The sequence below is a fragment of the Eptatretus burgeri genome, chromosome 13 (genome assembly GCF_056783735.1).
Source record: "Eptatretus burgeri isolate ZD-2024b chromosome 13, Ebu_testis_v1, whole genome shotgun sequence".
NCBI lineage: Eukaryota > Metazoa > Chordata > Myxini > Myxiniformes > Myxinidae > Eptatretus > Eptatretus burgeri.
Window position 1 is genome coordinate 55,884,833 of NC_140973.1, and position 17,500 is coordinate 55,902,332.

General features: G+C 43.8%; 1 protein-coding gene and 1 long non-coding RNA gene across 5 annotated transcripts in view; one reads left to right on the forward strand and one right to left on the reverse strand.

The window, feature by feature from the left end:
- Positions 1 to 17,500, forward strand: part of LOC147014524 (uncharacterized) — a 124,013-nt gene that overhangs the window by 70,491 nt on the left and 36,022 nt on the right. The window contains exons 1-2 of one of the 4 annotated variants that reach the window (XM_085852528.1): positions 6,126 to 6,640; positions 14,920 to 14,970. The exons of 1 other annotated variant lie outside the window; for it this stretch is intronic. In XM_085852528.1, coding sequence (XP_085708654.1) covers positions 6,590 to 6,640; positions 14,920 to 14,970 — 102 coding nt within the window. In that variant the 5' untranslated portion in view covers positions 6,126 to 6,589. Of the gene's footprint in view, positions 1 to 5,812; positions 6,022 to 6,125; positions 6,641 to 14,919; positions 14,971 to 17,500 lie in introns of those variants that run through there. 2 more of the 4 variants (XM_085852530.1, XM_085852529.1) reach the window with 2 other exon arrangements.
- Positions 10,314 to 17,500, reverse strand: part of LOC147014525 (uncharacterized) — a 24,056-nt gene continuing 16,869 nt past the window's right edge. Inside the window, exon 2 of the long non-coding RNA XR_015050792.1 lies at positions 10,314 to 10,978. This is a non-coding gene — a long non-coding RNA (uncharacterized LOC147014525). The remainder of the gene's footprint in view (positions 10,979 to 17,500) is intronic.

The window sequence follows — 17,500 nt, forward strand, 5'->3', positions numbered from 1 at the left end:
GCCACTGCACGGCCCGGCCGCCATGAGCAGAAGCGGCCTCACTGTACATCCGGCTAGCCCTAGCTGAGCTGCAGAATCGTCTCGCTCCGAACCCCGTGATATGAATCGCCTTGCACGGAATTCCCGGGCTGTGCCCTGGCGACCGGCCGAGGGTTCCGTCACCCCCGCATACCCGCCCGGGCACCCCTGGTAACCCACGGTTAGCGCTGGTCAATGTGCTTGCTTTGTCCATATGCCACGCGGCCCGAGTGATCCGGGCCGCAGAGCACGCCTCTGTTTGGTGACTTCTGCATCGAGACAGAGACGCGAGAAGACCTTCACCGTCCATGGGAGACATTTGTGTCCGTTGTGGTGAGCGAAGACCGATGGTAACATGTTATTGTAAACCCATGCGCAGATCCGAATGAAGAGATGCGCTATGCATGGCCCGTACTGTGCGCGCGGATCGGCTATGGTAAATGTGGTTATTTATTACGTGGCTGCGCCTGTGTCTGCCATCGTGCTCGTGGTTATTTATCACAGGCCATGGTGTGTGCGGAGCTAACCCCGATCCGCGCCATGAATTGAAGGAAAGGATTGGATATAATTATTAGATGGAGATTTGCATTGAAAAGAGTATAGATATAAGTATTAGATGCAGAAATGGATTGAAAAGAAAGCGCCGCGTGCATCCTGCACAGCGTTGGGCATTTATTGTTTGGTTTCACTGTCGGCCTCCCCTCGCAGCGGTGCCGTCGTGTGGTTGATGCTTCTGGTCTCCTGAACAGAGGGTGGAGATTATCGCTGTGCTGTGCACATTCCGTGCAGTCTGGTGGTGAAAGTTGTTTGCTTCTTTTGGTCTTCTGCGAGGACGTATTCTTATTGTGAAGGGTGTGGATGCAGTTTGTACAGGCGGCCGCTGCTTGGATTTATCTCAGAAATAAGAGAAAAAAAGAAGGAATGAAGTTAGAGAAATAATCAGACCTAACTATGAGATCCACACAACACACTTTGTCCCATTTGATCCATTAGACATGAGGGAAAGGTCTAACTGTACGTATATTAATGAAATAATTGTCTGGGGACTACTGCATGATGGATGCAATTGCCTTGGAGGGATGCGGTTTCCAGAACTGCAACTATATATATAGTGTCTCGATCACACGTACAGTGTGGTCTTATATCGTGTCTCAATCACACGTACAGTGTGGTCTTATATAGTGTTTCAATTACACATAGTGTGGTCATATATACTGTCTTAATCACACATACAGTGTGGTGTTATATAGTGTTTCAATCACACGTACAGTGTGGTCTTACAGTGTCTGAATCACACGTACAGTGTGGTCTTATATAGTGTCTCAATTACGCATACAGTGTGGTTTTATATAGTGTCTCAATCACATGTACAGTGTGGTCTTATATAGTGTCTCAATCACACATAGTGTGGTCATATATAGTGTCTCAATCACACATAGTGTGGTCATATAGTGTCTCAATCACATGTACAGTGTGGTCTTATATAGTGTCTCAATCACACGTACAGTGTGGTCTTATATAGTGTCTTAATCATACGTACAATATGGTCTTATATAGTGTCTCAATCACACGTACAATATGGTCTTATATAGTGTCTCAATCACACGTACAATATGGTCTTATATAGTGTCTCAATCATATGTACAGTGTGGTCTTAGTGTTTCAATCACACGTACAGTGTGGTCTTATATAGTGTCTCAATCACACGTACAATATGGTCTTATATAGTGTCTCAATCACACGTACAGTGTGGTCTTAGTGTTTCAATCACACGTACAGTGTGGTCTTATATAGTGTCTCAATCACACGTACAATATGGTCTTATATAGTGTCTCAATCACACATACAGTGTGGTCTTATATAGTGTTTAAATTACACATAGTGTGGTCATATATACTGTTTCAATCACACATACAGTGTGGTGTTATATAGTGTTTCAATCACACATACAGTGTGGTCTTACAGTGTCTAAATCACACGTACAGTGTGGTGTTATATAGTGTTTCAATCACACATACAGTGTGGTCTTACAGTGTCTAAATCACACGTACAGTGTGGTCTTATATAGTGTCTCAATTACGCATACAGTGTGGTCTTATATAGTGTCTCAATCACACGTACAGTGTGGTCTTATATAGTGTCTCAATCACACATAGTGTGGTCATATATAGTGTCTCAATCACATGTACAGTGGTCTTATATAGTGTCTCAATCACACGTACAGTGTGGTCTTATATAGTGTCTCAATCATACGTACAATATGGTCTTATATAGTGTCTCAATCATACGTACAATATGGTCTTATATAGTGTCTCAATCACACGTACAATATGGTCTTATATAGTGTCTCAATCACATGTACAGTGTGGTCTTAGTGTTTCAATCACACGTACAGTGTGGTCTTATATAGTGTCTCAATCACACGTACAATATGGTCTTATATAGTGTCTCAATCACACGTACAGTGTGGTCTTAGTGTTTCAATCACACGTACAGTGTGGTCTTAGTGTTTCAATCACACGTACAGTGTGGTCTTATATAGTGTCTCAATCACACGTACAATATGGTCTTATATAGTGTTTCAATCACACGTACAATATGGTCTTACATCCGTCTACATCTATCGTGTCTCAATCACACGTACAGTGTGGTCTTATATAGTGTCTCAATCACACGTACAATATGGTCTTATATAGTGTCTCAATCACACGTACAATATGGTCTTACATCGTGTCTCAATTACACGTACAGTGTGGTCTTATATAGTGTCTCAATCACACGTACAATATGGTCTTACATTGTGTCTCAATCACACGTACAGTGTGGTCTTATATAGTGTCTCAATTACACATACAGTGTGGTATTACATTGTGTCTCAATCACATGTACAGTGTGGTCATCATACATCGAGTGTGGTCTCTACATTTATTGTACGATTGTCATTCATTCAGTGTCACCACCACATATACAACATTGTCATCATATTTACAGTGTGACAATCATCCATACACTGTGGTCATCACACTTACTGTATCATCATCATGTACAGTGTGGTCATCATAATGAAACGTTTCTGAAAGGTGCTTTGTGGCCAGAACATTTTATATTCCTGGGTTTGGATGTATGAGGGGTCATGAGATTGGCAAGGGCGGTAGAAGGAAGGCCGACTGTCAGAGGTTCGAAGTAAAAGTGCTATCTCATATTATAGTGTCTCAATCACACGTACAGTGTGGTCTTGTATAGTGTCTCAATCACACGTACAGTGTGGTCTTGTATAGTGTCTCAATCACACGTACAGTGTGGTCTTGTATAGTGTCTCAATCACACGTACAGTGTGGTCTTGTATAGTGTCTCAATCACATGTACAGTGTGGTCTTGTATAGTGTCTCAATCACACGTACAGTGTGGTCTTGTATAGTGTCTCAATCACACGTACAGTGTGGTCTTGTATAGTGTCTCAATCACACGTACAGTGTGGTCTTGTATAGTGTCTCAATCACAGGTACAGTGTGATCTCATATAGTGTCTCAGTGATACACTGTACGTGTCTATCAGTCATATGTATGTGGATTAAAAACACACCTTTACCTCTGTCTACCTGCCTATGCCAAAGTGAAACGTTCATTCTGCTTCTCCTTTGACCACACACCTTGCTTCACCTCGTCCCTCCTCACGTCGTCTGATTGTTTAGACTCCCCAAGCATTTCATTCACCTTCATGTTGGGGATTTCACGAGTCTGCAGGTCATGGTCGTCCCTCGGACATGAGCGACGGTGGCAGGGACAGGCTCGTCGAACCCTGGCTAATTTACTTTAACAGGATTCCTCACTGGAGCAACACAGAGGGAGTATCATGACGGGTAGACAATTGAGTTTAAAGGAAGTAGAAGAAGGGGTGATGCTCCCAAATAATGTGGAAGACCAGGAGAGGAGTTGATGTTTGGAATCACATCCACGAGGGAAATCTAATCTGAATTGTAGAGTTTATCTCAAAGTGTCCACACAGTATATAGAGCGAACGAACACGTTTGGGAACACAGAATGGAATATAAACAGACAAACTTTTTTTGAGTTTTGAATGTCGTTCTTTTTTTTTCTTCTTGTGTTTCCTGAACAAAGTACAAAGCAAAACTTTTGCTAATGATCATGGACCCTGGAAGAGGACATCAGTTTACTTTTTCTTGGATATCAAAGATATCATGGTAAACAATGAAAGGCATTTGAACCTGGTCTCGCAGCATCACGATGCAGTGCTCTGATGGGATCACCAAACCAGGCTGAACCTTTGTTGCTATATAATCATGCATGACGATTTTAAGGGTTGTCATAACAACAGGTTGTGTCCGACAGGATGCTGCAGAGGTCGTAAGATTATTTTGGAGCAGTCTCGAGCTTGGGTTCGATTCCCTACTACCCCGGTATGAACTGTGTGATTGGTGCTTCACGGGCAGGGTGTTGCATCACGAAGATGCGCCGTCGTGCACATTAAGCCGGGTGTCCCGTCTGCTAGCATTACTCGGTGGACTGTTAAAGATCCCAGGGTGTCTTTGCCGAAAAAGTAGGCGAGTTATCCGTTCTATCTGAACAGATTACAAATTACTGTTTTCAGTCAGCCCTGGACAACCGGTTCGTGAAAGACTGTGGGCAAAAACGTTCCAGGTCAATAAGATAATAGTAGTAGTAGTAGTTGTAGTAGGTGGCAGTCGCACGAAGCAGGAACAGCGAGTGTAAAGTTGTGAAACATATTATGTCAACATAAGAAAAAAATGTGTTCTTCCAGACGAGCAGACAGACACGTTTGCAGACACACTGAGAATGAGTGAGTGAATGTGCGAGTGAATGAATGGACCAGTGTTTGGCCGAGTTGATGGGTTCACAGAAAGCGAAATATTCAGCTTTCCGGTAACAGGGAGCAGATTGTCGGAACGTAAGGGCTGCGCAGCCCGATGACTCGGAACCTTGGCGGACAGAGACAACGCAAACATTTTCTGTTTGATGAAAGTCGAAGCTTCGACTTGCCTCAATGTCTGGCGACAAACGGTCGCTCGTCGGACGTGCGTGTTCGCCTGAGCGTTCCTCTCGCAGCCAAACTTCACATTCGGTGTTTGTCGATGAACCGGCGCGATTCGATCTATCAGGACCGTCGGTCCTTCTGTTCGTCACAATATCAATGGGGGTTCGCAGGCACCGGCGATGACGTCACACGCGGCGCAAGTTCCGAGTGAACAAGTTTTAAAGATGTGCCGAGGGGGACGAGGGGATGTCAAGAGAGGAAAGGTGAGGAGGGGGACGAGGGGATGTCAAGAGAGGAAAGGTGAGGAGGGGGACGAGGGGATGTCAAGAGAGGGAAGGTGAGGAGGGGGGGGGCGAGGGGATGCCAAGAGAGGGAAGGTGAGTAGGGGGCGAGGGGATGTCAAGAGAGGGAAGGTGAGGAGGGGGACGAGGGGATGTCAAGAGAGGGAAGGTGAGTAGGGGGCGAGGGGATGTCAAGAGAGGGAAGGTGAGGAGGGGGGCGAGGGGATGTCAAGAGAGGGAAGGTGAGGAGGGGGGCGAGGGGATGTCAAGAGAGGGAAGGTGAGGAGGGGGGCGAGGGGATGCCAAGAGAGGGAAGGTGAGGAGGGGGGCGAGGAGATGTCAAGAGAGGGAAGGTGAGGAGGGGGCGAGGGGATGCCAAGAGAGGGAAGGTGAGGAGGGGGGGCGAGGGGATGTCAAGAGGAGGAGGGGGAGCGAGGAGGATACCAAGAGAGCAAGTTGCGCGAAACCAGTCGGACTCGGTACGTGATGGTTCGGGTGAACGACCGCACCATGTAGTTTGAACACAGATCGTTCAATGTTCCAGAGGGAAGAGGGGCGGCCATCCTGTGGAGGCGGTTTTCCTAGTTAGGAAAGGCTGATTTGTAATCGACCTTGTTTGCTTGTTGATTCGCCTGTTGCTGCGCCTCGTGAATCGCGATTACGCATTGCAGATGAGTGAGAGAGCGCGTGCTGTGAGTCATCGCGCCAGGTAGGCCGGTACAGACACAGACACAGACACACACACACACACACACACACACACACACACACACACACACACACACACACACACACACACACACACACACACACACACACACACACACACACACACACTCACCGTCGGTGAGAGCAAACAGAACAGCCGTGTTAACGCCGTCGGCTCCAGAGGAGAGCGACGGCAATGATAGGGACACGGAATGATGGAGACCGAGGGCGCGGATTTCCGTGCAGGTTTTCTCGTAGCTCCGAATTACGTAAAAAGGACAAACAGCGCGTGGACCCCGCGAGCCCCCCGTGTTCACGGCACACACTCCTCCACCCGTGGCATCACCCCCACCAACCCTCCCCCACCTCGAATCCCACCCGCGAACGAGTCCACGGCGCCAATGGGACGCAGGGAGGCAGGGGCAGGGACAGGGGACGGGAGGCGGGGAAAAGGGCGAGCGAACGGTGACAAAAGTGAAGAAGGATCTTCGTGGCCCATGAAAGGAGTCGGGGCCGTGAGCCGGGGACGCGCACCCGCCGGGGTCGTCGGCTCTCTTCGGCCTTGAGCAATGATTTTCTCGGCGAAATCCCGACACGTGATGGACGTTCCCCGGCCGCAGGTGACTGATCGTCCTAGTTACGGTCTCCCTGTCCGACGCTCGCGTTGTCTGTGCCTCACCGACTCTTCATGGTCCGTACTCTGTCTCTCCTCGTTTCGGTGATCGACGCCACGGACGGACACGGGACAACTTTCTGTACCTTTTGATACTCAAATTCCCACCTTGTTACACGAAAATTTTCATCGTGTTTTGTTTCACGTGTATATTCTCACGTACATGAAAAGCCGTGTGTGTGTGTGTGTGTGTGTGTGTGTGTGTGTGTGTGTGTGTGTGTGTGTGTGTGTGTGTGTGTGTGTGTGTAATAGAGGAAGGTGTGTGTGTGTGTGTGTGTGTGTAATAGAGGAAGGTGTGTGTGTGTGTGTAATAGAGGAAGGTGTGTGTGTGTGTGTGTGTGTGTGTGTGTAATAGAGGAAGGTGTGTGTGTGTGTGTGTGTGTGTGTGTGTAATAGAGGAAGGTGTGTGTGTGTGTGTGTGTGTGTGTAATAGAGGATGGTGTGTGTGTGTGTGTGTGTGTGTGTGTAATAGAGGAAGGTGTGTGTGTGTGTGTGTGTGTGTGTGTGTGTGTAATAGAGGAAGGTGTGTGTGTGTGTGTGTGTGTGTGTGTAATAGAGGAAGGTGTGTGTGTGTGTGTGTGTGTGTGTGTGTGTGTGTAATAGAGGATGGTGTGTGTGTTTGTGTGCGTGTAATTGAGGATGTTGTGTGTATGTGTGTGTAATAGAGGATAGTGTGTGTGAAAGTGTGTGTGTGTGTGTGTATAATAGAGAATGGTGTGTGTGTGTAATAGAGGATGGTGTGTGTATGTGTGTGTGTAATAGAGGATGGTGTGTGTGTGCGTGTAATTGAGGATGGTGTGTGTGCGTGTAATTGAGGATGGTGTGTGTATGTGTGTGTATGTGTGTGTAATAGAGGATAGTGTGTGTGAAAGTGTGTGTGTATAATAGAGAATGGTGTGTGTGCGTAATAGAGGATGGTGTGTGTGTGTGTAATAGAGGATGGTGTGTGTGTGTGTGTGCGTGTAATTGAGGATGGTGTGTGTATGTGTGTGTAATAGAGGATAGTGTGTGTGTGTAATAGAGGATGGTGTGTGTGTGTGTGTGTGTGTGTGTGTGTGTAATAGAGGATGGTGATGGTGTGTGTGTAATAGAGGATGGTGTGCGTGTGTGTGTGTGTGCATTAAAGGACGATGTGTGTGAATGATTTTGAGGATGGTGTGTGTATAAGATGGTGTATGAGTGTGTGTGTGGGTCTTAAGGATGGTGTGTGTATGAGTCTTAAGGATGGTGTGTGTGTTAGAGGATGGTGTGTGTGTACAGTATGTATTAAGGATGGTGTGTGTGTGTGTGTGTGTGGTCTTAAGGATGATGTGTGTGTTAGAGGATGGTGTGTGTGTGTGTGTGGTCTTAAGGATGGTGTGTGTGTTAGAGGATGGTGTGTGTACAGTATGTATTAAGGATGGTGTGTGTGTGGTCTTAAGGATGATGTGTGTGTTAGAGGATGGTGTTGGTGTAGGTGTGTGTGTGTACAGTATGTATTATGGATGGTGTGTGTTAGAGGATGGTGTGTGTGTACAGTATGTATTAAGGATGGTGTGTGTGTATGGGTCTTAAGGATGGTGTGTGTGTGTGGTCTTAAGGATGATGTGTGTTAGAGGATGGTGTAGGTGTGTGTGTGTGTGTGTGTGTGTGTGTGTGTGTGTGTGTGTGTGTGTGTGTGTGTGTGTGTGTGCAGAATGTATTAAGGATGATGTGTGTGTGCGTGTGTGTGTGTGTGTGTGTGTGTGTTAGAGGATGATGTAGCTGAAGGTGTGTGTACAGTATGTATTAAGAATGGTGTGTGTGTGTGTGTGTGTGTGTGTGTGTGTGTGTGTGTGTGTGTGTGTGTGTGTGCAGTATGTATAAAGGATGGTGTGTGTGTGTGTGTGTGTGTGTGTGTGTGTGTGTGTGTGTGTGTAGTATGTATTAAGGATGGTGTGTGTGTGTGCCTGCCTCCACCTCAACCTCACCCCTTTTGGCGTGCACCTGGTTTAAACCGTGTTACAGTGAAGACCATGAGCGGAGTTTCACACCTGGTATTAAGTTGTGACAACAAAAAAACATTTTGTTACGAAAAATAACCACAAGCATTTCAATGTCGCGTGCGCAACTATCGTTAACCAGAGGCTGCATTATTCACATTGCCATTGCAACAATGACCAGCGACAGCAATAACTAAACAATAGGAGAACCACGATGAATAACGGGGAAAGTGCTGCATGTCGGGAATTCCCAGCCTCGTCCCGTTGCCCGGCTGCGCAAAACCACCAACGCCTCCACCCCCCCCCTTTCCTCCCCCAAATACACCCACTCCTCCTCAGCTCTGCCTTTGTGTCACAAAGGCTCAGGGTAACTGAAGGTTCCAGCGGCGATCCAGCGCCAGGACAAAAGCAGGCAGTGTGCGGACGCGTACAGAGGCAGTTCCCATTGTCCGCCATTTTCGATTGCCATATATATATATATATATATATATATATATATATATATATATATATATATATATATATATATATATATATATATATATCTCTCTCTCTCTCTCTCTCTCTCTCTCTCTCTCTCTCTCTCTCTCTCTCTCTCTCTCTCTGTCTGTCTGTCTGTCTGTCTGTCTGTCTGTCTGTCTGTCAGACAGAGGGAGATAGAGATAGACAGAGACAGAGAGAAAAATCTCCCTCTGTCTATCTCCCTCTCTCTGTCTCACTCTCTCTGTCTCACTCTCTCTGTCTGACTCTCTGTCTCACTCTGTGTCTCTGTCTCTGTCTCTCTCTCTGTCTCTCTCTGTCTGTCTGTCTGTCTCTCTCCCTCTCCCTCTCAGAGAGAGAGAGAGAGAGAGAGAGAGAGAGAGAGAGAGATGCTCTGTCTATCTCTATCTCTTTCTGTCTGTCTGTCAGACAGAGGGAGATAGAGATAGACAGAGACAGAGAGAAAAATCTCTCTCTGTCTCACTCTCTCTGTCTCACTCTCTCTGTCTCACTCTCTCTGTCTCACTCTCTGTGTCTCTGTGTCTCTCTGTCTCTCTCTCTCTCTCTCTCTCTCTCTCTCTCTCTCTCTCTCTCTCTCTCTGTCTCTCTCTCTCTCTCTCTCTCTGTCTCTCTGTCTCTCTGTCTCTGTCTCTGTCTCTGTCTCTGTCTCTGTCTCTGTCTCTGTCTCTGTCTCTGTCTCTGTCTCTGTCTCTCTATCTCTGTCTATCTCTGTCTCTGTCTCTCTCTCTCTCTCTCTCTCTCTCTCTCTGTGTTTGTATGTCTTTGCCTGTGTCTGTTACATGTGCACTCCACTGCATGAGATATATTTGTTTTGTCTAAATCAAAGTGTGAGGCAGGCAATATCTCTGCAGTGACAATCATAACAATAATACTTGCTCAGCATCATTTCTAGCTACCTATGGACACACACAGGAGAGTCGATTGGATGGTAAATTATGCTGCAGCGCAGGTGAAACAACGTTCTGTTGATGTTCTACAAACATTATGCCATTGTTACTGCAATTGTTGTGGACGTAACACAAAGAGTGTAAGGTTACAGATGGATATTCAGGCTGAACAACAGTCACAAATGAAATATGACAAAAAGCAGCACTCCACTGCCATGCACCATAAACACAAAGAAAAATAGATGCACAAAGGCTGAGGGAGGGGGATGTCGAGAGAAAGAGACAGATCTTTTTATTTGTAAATTCAATAATACATGACAAGCTGGATTAGTGAGCTTTAAATTGTGCTCTGATACAAAGTTGATAAGCAAGTCTGTGGCCGAACATTGAAGTAGAAAATTGAAGATCATTGTGCACGGATAAACATTGCTGTAAACCGATTACGTTTAAAAAAGAAAAAGATAAATTCATAAACGACAATCATTGACTTGGTCTGTCAGGCAGTGGACTTAGTGATCAACGCTCATGTAAGCAAAGTGAGACAGTGTTGAACACAGACTGCAGCAAGGGAAAAGGAAAGGCACAGAAAGCAGAAGAGGATCGGTGGTGGCCCTCCACCCGGTTGCAGTGGTGCATGGCATGCGGCCCGGCCACCGTGGAAGCGTGGCAAGGCGCGTGCGCTCCGCTATTTGTGTGAGTGATTCAGCGTATGGGCCCGCAAAACTCGAGTTTGGCATACAGGCAGACCGTAGGCACTGTCCTCTCCGTGCCCTCCACGTGCCCCCTCCTCTTCCATACCCTCCTCATCATCATCATCATCTTCTTCTTCCTAACTATCCGCTCAATCTTGCCAACACGTTCATGTTGTCTTGGTTTCTCAGGTTCAGCTTGTTGCTGAAGGAGATACTCTGATGATTGACAGCATTGTTGTTCTTTCTGCCAAACCAAGAAGAGATGCAAGATCAAGTTCAGATTTGATCTTTTTCTGAGTACAATTACAATATCTGAGCTCAATATGAGTATCTGAGCTCAATTAGCTTCAGCGGAACATCACAGATGGACAAGACAACAGGCATATCCTGACGTCATTTCTTACATGATATGATCCTCGACAATTCTCACACCACCCACTCTGGCACACAGCAACGCATGTCACATCCTACAGCCCCCAAGTCCCCAGGTCCCCTCTCCCTGCATGCCGCAGCCTGAATCCTGTGAATATTTCGCTCCTAATTTGTGCACAGCGCCAGCGGTCCTCCGGCCTCCGATAGCTTATTTGTCGGCGATGGAAGTCACTTTGTGTGAGGTTCATTATCCACCCTGCTGCAGTGCCTCCTCTTTTCTTGATTAGTCTCAGAGGGTAGTAAAGGCGCAAGGGAGGGAGCTTCACATCAAACAGTGTTTCTTCTGTACCATGTCGCCACGTGCCGTTAAGTTTGTCAGTGTTGCTTTCATTGCTTCAGGCTGTTTGCAAAGATATCTTCACCAAAAAAAAACATATATTTCAAGTAGTTGGCAAACGTTTTAAGGGACGATACCAAATTAAAAAGCAAGTTCTTCACTGCACATGGCTTGGTCTACCGTGGTGACCCTCAACTGTACAACTAACTTGCACCCAGAGACGTTTGTCCAAACCATTTTGTCTTGTTGATTAGGGTTCAATTCTGAAATCATCATCCAAAAATGGTTGTTGTTTTAAGCTCTGAAAATCTACATGACCTTTACACACTACCTTTTTGGGTGGTGGTCCATGGTCCCAATCTATTTGTATTGGTTGTGACTCCGCCCACTTAATAATTCCTTCCACTTGAGGGGTCAATCCACTGGAAGGCACCGATGACTTACTTTTGTTTCCTTTTCTTTCTTTCTTTCTTTCTTTCTTTCTTTACTCTCCTTCCAATTCCCCCTCACCATTTTATCTCTAGTTTTCTCTCTCTCCCACTCTCTCTCGCTCTCTTTGCTCGTCAGCGGAAGCATTTGTGTTTTGTACAGCTGCTTCCTCACTTTAAAGCCAGATTTGTTCCAAGCTTTTCCAAGCAGATCTCGCATACCTTAATGATGAAGTTGTAAAACTATTTATGTAAGCCTTCTGACTAAGAACAAGTTTATTGCATTCTATCACCCCACATGATTAATGTTATGCCTTTTGATTTTTCTTGCTTGTTGATGTCTCATGTTTGTCCCGTGTGCGCACATTGTCTGTATGTTCACCTTTGACCCTCTGCTTTTCACCTTTGCCTGTCTTGATATCCCTTTGAAAGTAGATATATTGAAAAAAAAAAAATAACCCATTTTGAAGAAACGTCTCTATGTGTCAATGTGAAGTCAGAGTAAAGTGAAATTAGAGTCATCTGTTTATTATGTACAGTATGTGGCAGAGATTTTGATTCCCCTTCCTCTTGGAAGCATCCTGCACATATCACCCCACCCTCACTTCTGTTCACGCGTTGGGAGCATCCGTATCAATGCCCCCTTAGCTTAACACAACTGACCGTGTTCAGACCCACATTATGATTGTTCGTTGCCCCTGGTGGGACTATGGTAGCATCCTGTATACACCACTCTCTCCACAAATGCAGTAACTTGCACTCTTGAGTTGTTTGGCTCAAAAATACACTGATTTAAGCCTGAGGCTAAGATCATTACCAAAGCAGGAGCAAGAGAAAAGACACCACAGTGAGATGCCCACAGTGCTGTCAGGAAAGGAGAGAAATAACTAACTAGGGCAAATGACAGCACTGGGAGTTAGCAACATCATCTGGAAGCATTAGCATCACATGCTCATTGGAGTAGTCTCCACTACCCCTCCCTCGCTCCCTCACCCACCCCTCCATCTCATTTTACATTCATTTGTTTTCAACGTATGGTGTAAATTCCTTGCACACTTTGTGAGTTGCGTCACTTTATGCAGTCTTTATGTTTTCTGATGATCATCACTGTTATGTTATTTTAATCCCATCAGAAAATATTGTTCTGGTGATGTGGACATGAGAACATGGCATTTTGATAGTTTGTTTTACCCCATCAAAATGTCAACCTTGCACATGTAAAGCTCTTAAATTTGGCTTTTATTGGAAAATGTATTGTTAGAATTATTAGTATAGTTGAAGATACATCTACAATATAGTAAGAGCTGATATCCTGATAAACATTTGTTCCGACTGCACATGATCCTACCTGGGTCAAGCACGTGGTTTTAACAGCCAACCGATATAATGATTCGTTATAACTCTTCAGATACCTCTGAGAATCATTTATTACAATGGACTCATCTGTGTTCCTGAAGTTGTCCCACAATTAGTGTGTCCAAGTTTTAGAGGTATTTGCTGGATAGACAAAATCACACTCAGATGGACAGGCAGCCTTTGTTTCAGACACCCTTTTTCAACCACCACCCACAAGTGAGATTACATTGATGTACGTGCACACAGCTTAATGATAACAATACAGTCCAGAGAACAGCAAAGCAAAATCACAAGACCCTAATCATTTAATGGGAATAAATGCTGTCCAAAGGCATTGTTAGGTCGAGGAACACTGAGATATAATAGCATTTATACACACGTAGACGTGTGATGTCTGTATGTTTATACACACAGACGTTATTATTATCAGATGTCAATGACAGATGTCATTTATACACACAGACAGATGTCTGTATGTTTGTTCATCTGTGTGCAGGATATCTCAAAAAGTTATCGATGGATTCGGATGTTATTTGGTGGGCAGGTTGGGTGTGTAACAAGGCCAAAGTTATTCGATTTTGGGAATAATTTATTTAAATTTGGGGAAGATCCGAATGTGGATCCTGATACGAGAATTTTTTTCAGTAATTCTTCACCTTTGAGAGATACAGCTAAATACGATATGTAGCACGATATCTCAAAACGTTGTGGACGGATTCGGCAGAAAGTTGGTGGGCATGTTGGGTGTGTGACAAGAAGAAATGTATTCGATTTTGGTGAAGATCTGACTCCAGATCCAGATACTACAACTTTTTAATTTTTCAAGTGATTCTTCACCATTGAGAGATAGGGCCAAAAACGATATATAGCATGATATTTCAAAAATGTATTGGGCCCATTATGTTGTAGTAGATCGGACATTGCGTAGCAGAGATATGCGCTCTATCGAGTGCTCTTCTCGTTTTAATATTTAATCCTTCTTATGTTTGACCAGGACCCGAAGCCATCATAAATCTTTTGGACCCTGAACGAACTGCTTTGAATTCATTCTGTCGATAATACATTCTCTAACGAGGGTGATGTGGCTTTACTAATAAGCAATGCGTGCATATCTAGCCATTGCTGTGGGGATAATAAATATACTCTTTGGGGGGGAAGGAGTTTGAAATGAAGGGAGAAAGAGTCAAACACAGGCCCAGAGGGAAAGCAATTACCCGACAGAAAAGGACAATTAGACACAGAAAATGTTTGAGGCAAATAAAGTTAGTCAAACTGAAGTCTTTCAAATTGAGTCCAGTAATTCAACATTGAATTAAATGCTTTCATTTACAAACCAAGCATGTTTACAGGATATACTGCACATATGTATATGTAGGTATGTGTGTATATAATTAATATATATATATTAATTATATATGTATTAATTAACAGGAATAAATTCCTGTGTGGGGCTAAGGTGAAAAAATCCTGACTCTACCTGGGACTCAAACCCAAGGACCTCATCACTAATGTAAGGACAGCCCACTGAACGTGTATGTTTACACATTGGAAGCAATAGTGAACCATGTTTCCCCATTGTCTCGGATTGCTCACCTGCATTTGTTTTTTTTCTTCATTTATTTATTCTCATTTATTTATATTTTCATTTATGGACATTTTCTGATGGTTCTATGATTTTTCCCGATGTACCAGCTTCGATGTCTATCGCCACATGGAATTTCAGCTTTCTACATCATCTGGAAGGTACAGATCTTTAATATACGTCAGTTAGGCAGTCAGTATATTCCTGGTGTTGGCTTAACGGTGAGAGTGGTGGGCTATGAATCCGAGAATCCCAAGTTCAAATCCCACTCAGCTGTTGAATTAATACCAGGTGGGGTTGGCTCTGCCTGTCATCCTTCTGAGGTTGGCAAAATGAGTGCCAACATGCTGGTATAGTGTGTCGGAGTGATGACCCATCCAGGATTGTGTCCAATAGCCAAGGCGACTGCTTCGGCAGCGCCAACGCTCTGCACAGAGTATGGTTCCTATGGATGGAGGGATGGTCAATCAGTCAGTGAGTCAGTAGTTAGAATGAGCTTTTCATGTTGCATATCTAAATATATACATGAATATCTATATATATATATACACTGTGTATATATATATATATATATATATATATATATATATATATATATATATATGTACTGTATATATGCATATTTGTATGTGCGTGTGTGTGTATATACATATATGTTTGTATATAGACTTTAATAGTTCAGAAAAATTAATTTAGTAGCAAAGAGAGCGGTGATTTTGTGTTACTAATACATAACAGATGGTGTTCGCATGTGATGGAATGATTGCACGTCATACGGCAGTGTAGAATGACAAGATAGTGTAATTTTCAATACATAAGGTCTGTATATATTTACATTTTATTGAGAATACTGTAAAACTGATACTTTGTATATATGTACATACATATATGTACTGTTAAAGGGAGATGTACTGATGCATTCCCTTAAATGTGCTTGCTGCAATCTTCAACAGGGGCAGCCTTGGAGGGCTTGCATTTGACCTGTGACCTCTGATTTCCCAGCCTTAAGCCTTAACACTGTGCTTTCTTGGCATCCATATGAAATATTTACAAGCACTCAGGACGCGAGAGTACTGGCACGCAATCAAATCCTCTGGTGTTGTTGGAAACACACATCGATACTCCGATTGCTCAATTGCTTGTAGTTTGATTGTCATAATCATCGTTTGTGATACTCATTGTAATTATTGCGACCTGAAAGTCGTCGGTTCAAACCTTAAAGTGATAAAATCTTTGGCAACTGATGTCCTTTGCCATACATAGCAGATGAAAATAGCAATCATATTCAACTTTGTGCTCTAAAGGAAAGGCAGTGAAATCCAGTAGATGTACCGTTTCTTTCTTTCATGAAACTAACGAACTCGTGTAAATACGCAATCTTTAAAAATGGAATCATCGTCTCATTTTATTCTTTACCATGCTCTGTGTTGCTGATCATCATACACTCGGCTGTGATGTCATAGGTTTATGTTGAAAGTGAAGGAATTGTGTATTATTTTAACTTCTGCTTTCATTCCTACTCTCAAGGATAGCAACTTGGGGCTATGCCATGTAGCACCTGCAAAACATGGTGGTCTTGGAATGATTCATTGGCTTTATGCAACCACAGTAGTTTATTTTGAAAATATAATTAAATAAATCTTTTTTATTTTTTCTTTTAGATGGTCAAGTTACTGCATTTAAGAACTTTTTCTTGCATAACCAAACGGAACTAGTGGACAATATCTCACAGCTATACTCTGCTGTGTGTATTATAATGAAATGTTGAACATTTTACTGCATATTTGGCAAGAACTCCCCCTTCATCTTGAAATAAGTTGATGCTTTTGCTTCTGCAGGACAATTTCCAACACAAGCTTTGCACCTCTTTATTATCTTCATTTCTGCATTTTATCTGTCATCGTGCCCTTGCCATCTCAACGTCCTTCATGTGATGTCCTTGTCCTTGTTAAAGCATATCCTGCTCTGCCAAGAGCCTCATTTGATGCCGAAAATAAGAGTTCTTCCTCGGCTGCCAATACTCTACCTGGTGTGTTTCACACATTAACGTAAACCTACCTTAGCTTTGGTCTCTTCTGGGCATTCCTGGCCAGATCTTTTCTGGTGATGTCCATCCAGCCGTCGTAATATTGGCATAACTGCTTGCCTCGTGCTTGTCACAACGCCAGCGTGTAAATTGAGTGCCCAGAAACGGCCTGACCAATTTCACACATTTCCAACAATGACACGTTGCCATGCTGGGAATGAAACTGGGTGCTTTTGGACTTTCTTTTTTTACTTTGCCTTTTTAATAATAATAACAATACAAAAACTTAGAAAAGTTGCATTGAGAAAAATTGATGCTAACTGTTATTTATTTTCTCTTTATCAACTTAAAACATGTAAAAATGTTATTTACCTCCACCACCAAAGTTGGACGGACGTTTTGTTTTCGCCCCGTCTGTGTCTGTCTGTCTGCTTGTTTATGTTTGTTTGTTTGTGAACAGAATATTTCAAAAAGTTGTGAATGGCTTCAGACGAAACTTGGTGGGCAGTTTCAGTGTGTGACAAGGAAGAATTGAGTCGATTTTGGTGAAGATCTGAATCCGGATGCAGATCCGAGAATTTTAAAGTGATCCTTCACAGTCGAGTGATCGGGCTGAAATGATGTATCGCAGGATATCTCAAAAAATTATGGACAGATCCAGACGA